The 9,806-nt window shown below is 52.2% G+C and overlaps 1 protein-coding gene across 1 annotated transcript in view; it reads right to left on the bottom strand.

Annotated features, from left to right (window-relative positions):
* Positions 1 to 12: 12 nt before the first annotated feature.
* EXTL1 (exostosin like glycosyltransferase 1) overlaps positions 13 to 9,806 on the bottom strand; it is a 12,959-nt gene continuing 3,165 nt past the window's right edge. Inside the window, exons 2-10 of the mRNA XM_011358041.1 lie at positions 5,833 to 5,923; positions 5,409 to 5,516; positions 4,419 to 4,538; positions 3,769 to 3,901; positions 3,464 to 3,570; positions 2,532 to 2,621; positions 1,755 to 1,841; positions 1,254 to 1,414; positions 13 to 205 (exon numbers count right to left, since the gene is read on the bottom strand). Of these exons, the coding sequence (XP_011356343.1) occupies positions 13 to 205; positions 1,254 to 1,414; positions 1,755 to 1,841; positions 2,532 to 2,621; positions 3,464 to 3,570; positions 3,769 to 3,901; positions 4,419 to 4,538; positions 5,409 to 5,516; positions 5,833 to 5,923 (1,090 nt within the window). The remainder of the gene's footprint in view (positions 206 to 1,253; positions 1,415 to 1,754; positions 1,842 to 2,531; positions 2,622 to 3,463; positions 3,571 to 3,768; positions 3,902 to 4,418; positions 4,539 to 5,408; positions 5,517 to 5,832; positions 5,924 to 9,806) is intronic.

Here is a 9,806-nt window from a genome sequence, read left to right as displayed (position 1 = left end):
GTGCTGTGCCGGTCAGTCTTCCTCCATCCTCACCGGTAGTGATCTGGCTTCCTGATGCTGCTTCCCATAGGGCACCTTGATAGGGGGTAGCTTGGTGACTGCTGCTACTAGGAAGTTCATCAGGACGTCCACACAGGTGGGTGTTTCATCTGCCAGGGTCTTCAGAGCCTTGGGCAGGGAGTGGGTGAAGAGGGTGTGGTAATACCTGGGTGAGGGAGGAGGACAAGGAGAGGCTGCAGCTGAGTTCACCGCGCAAACTCGTCCTCCTCACCCCTGACCTCACTCTTCTTTTGATCCCACTTGCGAAGCCTCTTGCGAAAGCCTTGCTCCCCTTTCTGAGCCCTAGCCACTTCAGAGAGCTCCTACCCCAAGTCCACTGTTCTGTGCTCTGTGGCTTGTCTGCAGCCAATAATACTGTACTTCCTGACGCTCCCTCACAGCTCCTTGCCCCGCCCCCAGCCTCTGAGGTCTGAACTGAGAGCCAGATTGAGGAGGGGGTCAGCTGGTTCCATCAAACACGGCAGCCCAAAAACAGCTTCTGGAAGGATAGGAATTAACCGGCCTAATGCTGCTCCAGGTGAGCCTTGCTTCATTCAGTAGCGCTCCTAACAACCTGGGCCCACCCAGCAGACATTAAAAATATTCTTCACTCTGCAAATATTCACTCTACGGAGAATTCTCCGCGGACCTGGATAAATCTACAAGAAGTTCCAGGTTACACATATTAGATTTGAACATGTTTGAGGAACTCCTGTAAAGAGGTCCTCCAGAATTCAGTTCCTGCCTCAAGACTGGGGCGCTTCGAGCAGCTTCCGGAAGGCCTTGGGTAGTCCCCAGCCCATCACACACATTTATTTATTTATTTTAACTTATTAAAATTTAGTTTTACACACACACATTTATAAAGCATCAGGACCATTCTCTTATCACACTGCTACCAAAACCAAACACTGTCCATATAATCTGCTTGGCTCTGCTTAAAATAACACTAGCTACCATTTGTTGACCATCTGTGTGCCAAGCACTTCGTATGTTTTTCTCACCTGATTATCACACCAACTCTGTAAAGTGAATACGTTTTATAGGCGAGGAGACTTGCCCATCACACAACTGGGAAATGGCAGATCTGGGCCTTGAACCTGGATCTCTGAGCTCTAGGCTGACTGCTGTATTCACTCTTAGGCCACCCTACTCCGGGTTTAAAGAGGGGGCCTCTAGCCCTCTGATCCCCGTGCCAGGGCTACCATCTGTACCTATGATAGAAGGCAGCTGAGGTGAGGACCATGGAGAATTCGTTGGCCCTCTTGGCAGTGTAGCCCCAGCCATTCCGGGCCTCATCCCAAAAGTGGCTCCACGTCAGAAAGCCCACCATTCGCTCTGGAAAGTTCTGCCATACCACAAAAGCAAAGTCCACCTGGGGAGATATGTAAGTGAGGTGCAAGGAAGGAACATCCAGAGATTCGGAGGCAAGGCCAGCCTGGCTGAGGGGACTCAGGGGAGAGGAAGTAGGAGCATGAAAGTTTCCAGGGAATGCTTAGGGAGCTGGCGAAAAAGTTTTTTTTTCGAAAGAGTCTGTGGGAAGCTTCTATTCGATTTCTAAGGAGGAGGCTGAGTGTCTTGCTAGGGTGATTTAAAAAGCAGGAGGCTGGACCTCTTGACCTCTGGCCCTCCCAGCACTGGAAATCTGAGGGGTTCCCAGGGCCCTCTGGCTCTGTCCCCATCCACACTGGGCTCCTCTTGGGCTCAGTCCTCACCTCACTTGTGGAAAGGCTGCTGTGGGCATCAAGGCTGAGGATGGCATCGGTGCTGATGGCACTGTATGGGAAGAAGCGGTCACTGACCTGCAGTGGGAAGGAGGTAAGAGCAACTCAGCTAGGGAACACTCCCAAGTTCCCACAGTGAATAAGAGTATGAGCATCTGCTAAGCATGAGTGCTACAGGCATGGTGTAGAAAGAAGAGCGGTGGAAACAGCAAGCCTGCCTGGAACTTGGACCTGAGGAACTCATTTTACCTCTCTGGACTTCAATTTCCCCTTAGGTAAAACAGGGCAGTTGGTGTCTAGGGGCCCTTCCAGTTTTGACATCTCAGGATTCCTCTCTTGTCATATTGGATGCTCATCTCAACCCTGGGAGGGGTTGTCAAACAATTTTTGTTTGAAAGAAACAGGTCCAGAGAAATGGAGGGACTTGCCCAGAACCACACACAGCAAGCAGGTGGCTCACACCATCCCTCTGGCCCAATTGGCTGCCATCTGTCCTTGTTTCCTCAGGATACCAGGTTTCTGCTCTAGTCCTCATCCAAGACATCCGACGTACTCCTTCTGCCTTCCCCCATTTCTTTGGAAGCATAATTCACAAGAGCCAAGGATGGAAGAGAATCATTTCTATTAGGCCTGTAGCCAAAACCCCATCTGATTTTTTTCAGGCCCAGCTTGAAGTCCAGCTTTGGCTCATACTCAGGTAAATGCCCTCCCCAGTTCCCAGCCTTCCAGGGCTGAGCCCACCCTTCCATGCCCCTTTCCATCCCTCACCTTCCTGTGCCCCTCAATGACTATCAAGGGCACTGCTATCTCAGGCCACCTGAGTGGGGGTGGCTTCTCACTGCTCCAGAGAACCAAGACCTAGGAGGAAAGGGGGTGTTACTGAAGTCTGGGGCATAAGGGGAGCAGAGAGGTCCCAAGAGCGATCTTTCTCAGCATGAGAGAAGTATGAGTGAGCAGCTGTCTATGTGAGCTTGGTTGGAGCCAAGGTCCTTTCATTGCTGCCATGTTTTTGCCTCTGGGCTTCTGGAAGGCAGGAATTCCAGAGACACAAAGGTAGCTACCTGTGGCATTAGAACTCAAGAGAGTCAGTGGTAGTATTCCTAGCCTGGGCCCTGACCCCATGTCCCATCCCCATCTTCTCTTGAAGATTTTCATTCTCTTCGTCCTGCTCCTTTATCATCCTCAGCCCAGCTCAAGTGTCCTTTGTTGCCACTTCAGCTATGCCCGGGCTGAGGTCACTGCTTCTCCCCTCTGTGACTACTCAGGAGAGTAGCTGGCTTCTCTGGAAGTGAGATTTAACGATCTGTGTGCCAGGAAATGCTAACTGAATCTGAATCCCAGTGCAGAATCTTTTCTTGCTTTTTCTATGCATCCTCAGTGTCGAGCCCAGAGCCTGATGCTCAGAAAGTGACTGCTGGGTGAATAAATGAATGAGCACGTATGTTTACTTCTCCAGCCTCCCCAAGGGGCACCTGATTTTTAGATGGAGTCTTCAGTTTCCATGGGGAGGCAGAGAGGGGGACCAGGGAAGGTACAAGAAACTTGAGACTTAAAGAAGGCAGCAAGGGTACTTGAAAGTTCTCCCTGTGCCTCCCCACAAAATGTGTAGTTATCCTTGGGGTCTAGATGTCTTCAAGGACCCTGCCATGTCTTTTGTCCCCACCCTGGATCCCAAGACCCCAGCTGGCAAGGGGGCAGACCTTGGCACAGTGCTGGGATCCTGCCACCGCCTGGATGAGCTTCAGCGGGGGCTGGCCTGGGGCCTTCACCCAGATCAAGGCGTTGAACCTGCCTGCAGGGCGAGAGCCTGGGGGAATGAGACACAAGCTATTAGGGTGGGAGGGGACAGAACTTCCTGAAGAGTGACGTGAATGGGGGACCCCAGGAGTCAGGAGAGATGTTAGGGACTCAAGGAGGGTCTTGGCAGGGCTTTGTGGTTGAGGCTGGGATGGACTTGTGGAGAGTTGAATAGGGGACTTTAAGTTGTCCCATCCCCAGGGCATACCCTGCTGAAGGTAGTAGAAGGGGAAGTCCGAGGGGCTTGTGGAAAAGGTGGACAGGGCCAGGAGTGCCCCCGGGGGGCTGTTCCACAACAGCGAGGGGTGAGCAGATGCTCCAAGGATCCGATCCTGAATAATCTGCAAAGTGAGAGAGGGCTGTGCAGAGGGCGTGGCCAGGGTAGCGGTGGGTGGGGTCTGAGGAAGTGAGGACCCGACCTAGCCTGGCATCTCCCACTTCAGGCTATGGGGTGTGTGGCAGCTGCAACACCAGATTGCTGGGGACAGAAGAGTTCAGATGCAGAAATCCAGAGGTGGCAGATTGCCGCCTTGTTCTCCTTCCTCATTCATGACAGATGTCACCAACCCCAGATCCAGAACCCCTCCCAACACAGCACCCAGGCAGCCATTGGAGTTGGCACATGCTTTGGAATCTGTTTGCTGCAGCTGTCCTTCTACAGGTGGGGAAACTGAGGCCAACACTGAGGAAGGAATTTACCCAAGAGCTCACAGCCAAGTCTCAGATTCATCCCAGAAGCATCTCAAGGGGGAAGCCCAAACGCGGCAGAGGTGGTGTCCAGAGAAAGGGGTGTGGAGAGGGGACAGGGACGAGGCAGGAGCCAAGTGCCAGGGCCCCCACCAGGTGAGTCCCCCTCACCTCCAGGGTGGTATGGATGACCTTCTCCACTGAGGAGAAGTAGGTGTCCCACAGAAACTGGGCCTGCTGACGCAGGACCAGGACCCGCGTGGGGGGCATCTCCTGGAGGGCAGCCAGGACCTGGGGCACACAGGGAGAAAAGAAGTCATGGAGCCTTGTCAGGCCCTGACTGACCCTGGGTTGGGACAACTTGGGGTTGAAGGTCTGGGAACCCGAAGCCCTTTCCCATCGTTCTCCAAATGGGTCAGCAGCAGCCACCCTTGGTCACGTCCCAGGGAACATAGCAATCAAGAGTTCAAGGGTCACACAGAGCTGAGTTGAAATGCCATTTAGTAACTTTGTGACTGGATAAGCCACTTACCTCTTTGAGTCTGTTTCCTCAACTGTAGAGGGGATAATAATTGTACCTGCCTCACAGGGCGGTTGTAATGGTTAAATTGGATGATACAGAGTAAGTGCTTAGCACATTGTAGAGGCTCAATGAATGGTAGCCATTGCTATTAACCTCCTACACTATTCTTAACTTTTAAGTGGATTCAAGGCTTGCATATATATTTTTTGGAACTGACAAAATTAGTTTCATTAGATGAAAAAGTTGCTGTGCCTTTCGCTTTCCCACCCAAAGCCCCATGGAGGCACTCCAGTTTGTGTGTGTGTGTGTGTGTGTGTCCTCTTAAATTGGGTATTTAAGCAATCATGGACCAGTGGGGCTAGGCCCATGGAGATCATCTGGTCTAACTTATCCCATTGTATAGGTGGGGAAACTGAGGCTGAAAGAGGCTCAGGATTTGTGCTCAGACTCCTCTGGATTTTCTGTCTTCATCTGATCCTGTGGGAGTCTCAGAAGCTGGGGCTGGAGGCAAAATCATGAATACACTACATAGATGGGGGATAGGACTGAGGACTGAGGCTAGCCTGGGAACTGAGATCCCGGGGTCCCTGGTATGTCCTGGGTCTGGTCTTCGCCCCTTGGGCAGGGGTGTCAGTTACCTGAAAGGGGAGCCGCTCATCAGCTACAATGGCCGCCTTGGTCCAATCGATGACCTCGGAGAAGGGCAGCTCCCAGCGAGGGCTGAGAAGCACAGGGATGCAGCCAGCCTGGGGGGCAGGGACATTACTGTGGAGCCCAGTCCCACCCTGTGCACACTCACGCCCCCCTCCCAGTTGAGAGTCAGCAGCTGCTGCTATTGGGAGTAAGGAATAAAGAGGAGAGAAAAGTTGGATTTTTTGGGGGGGCGGTGTGGTTCTGCAGAGAGTGAGGTGAATGTTGCTGCAGGCAGGCACACCCGAGTCCCAGAGTAGAGGAGTAAAGGGCAGCTCACGGCTCCTTCCCATTGGCCTGGGGTCCAAAGAATCCTGACATCTCAGGAGTATAGGGGGGCAGGGATAGGGGATGTCCAAGTTGGGGTCGTACCTGCAGAGTTTGGAGGAAGCGCAAGGCATCAGGACGGCGGCCAGGGATGAGGCAGAAGGTAGCATTGGGCAGCGTTGCCCCAGGGTGGGACCTAAGGAGGCACAGGAAGGGTCTAGTACACGTGAGGCCTGGGACAGCTGCCCCTTCTCCCACCTAGCTCCCTGGATGGCCCCCCAGCCCTCATACCAACACTGCCGAGTTCACAATGTACAAACCCACCATTATGTTCTCATATGTTAACAAAAACTCGTGCACATGCACAACCACACACTGATACACAGGCGCCAGCCTTACACCCGCCGTTCACCTACAGCTGGGCTAGGATGCAGGAGCCCCGGGTTCTGGCTCTGCCTCTGCCCTCAGTGGTCTTAGACACCTCCCTTCTCCTCTCTGGGCCTTGGTTTCCTCATTTCCAAAATGGCATGTGGTGGGACCTGACTTTCCAAGGCCCCGTCTGACTTGGACATGCATGTGTTTGCCCGCCCACCACTCTGCCACACGCAGGCTCTCTGGCAGCCCTCACCTGAGTGGCCTCCATGCCCTGCCCTCCCCTGATCCCGAGAATGAAGGCCCATGAAAGGCTCCTCTGTCATGAGGTGGGCTGGGCCCCCAGCCTGGAACCACACAGGAAGCTGCTACCCAGAGGCCCCCTCACCCAGAGGACAGGCCTCCTCTGTTCCTCCCGCCTCCTCCCCCCCAGCTCCAGGGCCACACTCAGGCTGCAGGGGGAAGGGGAGTGTCACAGCCTCCTCAGAGCTACCTCCCTGGGCCTGCCCACCCAGGGAAGCAGTGCCGATGTCCTAGCTACTGGGGAAGAGCGAGGCAGGCAGGACCCCTGAGCTCACAAGCCTGCTCAGAGTGGGACTGATGAATAGGGCCTAGAGGGTGCTAGGACCCTCATCCGCTAGAGTCTATCTGGTCCTGAGTTTGAACCTTTAAGAAGCAGTCCTGGAGGTACTGAGTCTCTGACCCAGGGACTAGCACAGGGTCTCAGGAAGAGCTGGGCAAAGCTGGAACTAGAACAACCCCAGAGCTGCTGCTAGGGGTCTCCCAAAGGACCCCTGCCTGCCTTCTCCAGTGCTCAGGTGTCCACCTGGCTTTCCCTGGAAAAAGCCACAAGTTAAACAGCAAAACACCCTCTACCTCATTAAAAGCCACAGCACCAGTCAGCTACAGCCCTCCTCCTCCACCCCAGTAAAGCCTTAAGGGACTGAAGATGCCTAAGGTTAAGGCTTCAGAGAACCCAGGGACAAAGTACCTGCTGAATGAACTGCACCCCTCAGCCCCCATTAGCTTCCTCTGTGCCCTTGCATGTCCTTCCACCTCCGCCTGGAGCACCTCTCCCTGCCTTGCAGTCCGAGGAATCCCTTCTATTTGGTCTTAATGTCTAAGTGCAAACATTGCCTCCTCTGGGAAGCCCTCCTGATTTCTCCACAGATAGCTCCCTCCTCTCTGCTCTCGCAGTCCCAGTGTGCACTGTAGTGGAAATGAGCCACGCTAACCTTTATTCAGCATGTACTTTGTTCCAGGTACTGTTGTGTTTTACATGCATTACCTCACTTCATTCTCACAGCAACCCTACAAGATGAGTATGTGCTGTTAGTATCCCATTTTTACAGATGAGGAATCTGAGGCCCCCCCCAAGGTCACATAGCTTTGAAGTACAGGAGCTAGGCGGGCAGCTTGCACAGTCTGTCTCTGCTTAACAGTGTGTGTCATGACCAGTGACTTGTCTGTCTCTCCTACAAGACCAAGCTACTTCAGGGCAGGGCTGTGCCTCTGTCATCTCAGTATCCCCAGGGCCTAGCAGAGTGCCTGGAAGAGAATGGGTACTCAGTGAATGCACAATGTGCAATAGAGGGTAGACCCAGGACCAAAGGACCCAAAGTCTAAAAGGTCAGTTTCAGCGTAAATTCTAGTAATAGAGCTTGCTGCTAGTAGCAAGTGGGTAGCCTTGGGAGGTGGTGAATTTCCCATCAGTATAGGTAAATAAGCAGAAGCTGGATGAGCGTGCACATGTGTGTGTGTGTGTGTGTGTGTGTGTGTGTGTGTGTATGTAAGGGTGTGTTATAGAGAGGTCATCACGATAACTGCCGATGTCTTAGGGTTCTGTGACAATGTAAGGTGCTTGCCACAGACACAAGGCCTCAGTGCCCAAGACTGGAGTCAGTGTGGCTCAACGCACTTCTATATGCCCTAGGCACTTTGACCTTTGTGGCCCCATTGCCATAAAAAAATTATAAAAATTATATTTGATAATTGTTGACATAAAATGAACATATTAATATGATACATGAAAACATTTTCTTCTACCTGAAAGTTCATTTTTTCCCTCCCGATTTTCAAAGAAATGAAAACATTTTCACGGGCCCCTAAAAGTATCGTGGGCCTTAGGCACTACACTTCCTGTGCCCAGTGGAAATGGGCTAGAGAACTTTAAAACATGGATTGAATTTATGTAAAAAAACAAACAAACAAAATACAGGGAGAGCATATGTACATGTTGCTTGCACACACACAGAGACCTCAGAAACGACACAAGAGAAACAAGAAGTGGTATTTGGCTCCAGGAAGGAAAACCAGGTGGCCGGAGACAGGGTGGGAGCGGGTTTTTACAGTATACCTTTTTTGCCTTTGGAATTTTGTTACCATGTGAATGAATTCCCTATTCATAAAAATCAATAAATAACAGTTTAAGCGGGTGGAGGCTTATTCCAAAGCAACAGGAGATTGTTTAACGAAGGTGGAAAAACATGAGCTTTGGAGCCAGAAGTGCAGGGTTTAGTCCCAACTCTGCTGCTGCCAAGTGCCTGATCAGAAACATGAGGGAGTCCGTGGTGAATCAAGGAGCTTGTCATCAAGAGCCCTTGGCTGGCTTCCTCCACCTCTGTGAGCCTCAGTTTCCTGCTCCCTGAAATGGGGATACAAGTACCTCTGTTGAAGGGTGCTTCAGAAGATTAGCTATGACTTATATCTGGTGGCTGGCACAGCACCTGGCCCAGAGCAAGCTCTCCCCACATGTCCGCTTCCTCCCCTCCCCCTCTCCTGCCAGCTGAGTGAATGTGGGACAGTGGCAGGGACTGTGAATCGCCTCTTTCTCTGGCGGGCAGTTGTTTATTCAGGCCACCTTCCAGGGGCTGGCCCTGTGGCCGTAGGCCTCCCTCTCTCACTCTGTCCCCGTCTGGCTCACTCAGGCAGCTGCCTGGCACTTCAGGGAAACTGAGGCTCACACTACCCCAGAGATCACAAGTCCTATTGCTTGCAGGTGGGCTAAAGTCAAAGAAAGAACTTCTTGATGTTCAGAGAACAATTAGAGCTTGCCAGGAGTGATGCCTTATAGATAAATAAAAAATGCGACTCAGAGGGTAGCCATGATGATTAGAAAACTTTAGCCAGTTTTGGCAAATTTTGGATCAAGTAATAAACGTTTAGTGAGCACCTACCTGCTATGTGCAGCTATCTAACTTTCGGTGTCCAAAGAGGTTCAGGCTGCAATAGCTTTCAGATTCACCAATAACCAATTGCATTTCGCAGTAACTAAAGACCACTAAAAGAACTTCCTGTCAGCAAGAATAGCTAAATACTGAATCCAAAAAGTAATGTGGGGCACGGTGAGCAGAGGGAGAAGCTTGTCACCAAAGGTGAGCTCTGTCTGAGTTCCGAGCTTGAGGTGCCTGGGGGAATGCTGACTTTTCGGATTATTGCCAAGGATGCCCAGTTAGGGATGGGTCCTGGCAGAAGGGCCTTGAGGGCTGACTGGGGCAATTCCTTTCTCACCCCTGGCTCCCTTTGGGGCTCCCTGGAGGCCATGTGCCTTGAGGAGGTGGAGAGATTTCATTCCCAGGAGAGTGCTTTGGCTGAGGGAAGCCCCAGAAGCCCCAGGCAGAAGCAGAAATGGAGTGTGGCCATCCCAGAGGGAAGTGGAGCCCAGAATAGCCCATGTTGTTCTAGCAGAGAACAGGGAGGTTCCTGAG

The sequence above is a fragment of the Pteropus vampyrus genome, unplaced genomic scaffold (assembly GCF_000151845.1).
Source record: "Pteropus vampyrus isolate Shadow unplaced genomic scaffold, Pvam_2.0 Scaffold36, whole genome shotgun sequence".
NCBI lineage: Eukaryota > Metazoa > Chordata > Mammalia > Chiroptera > Pteropodidae > Pteropus > Pteropus vampyrus.
The sequence above is the reverse complement of the archived record's forward strand: the minus strand, read 5'-3'. Positions and strand labels throughout refer to the sequence as shown.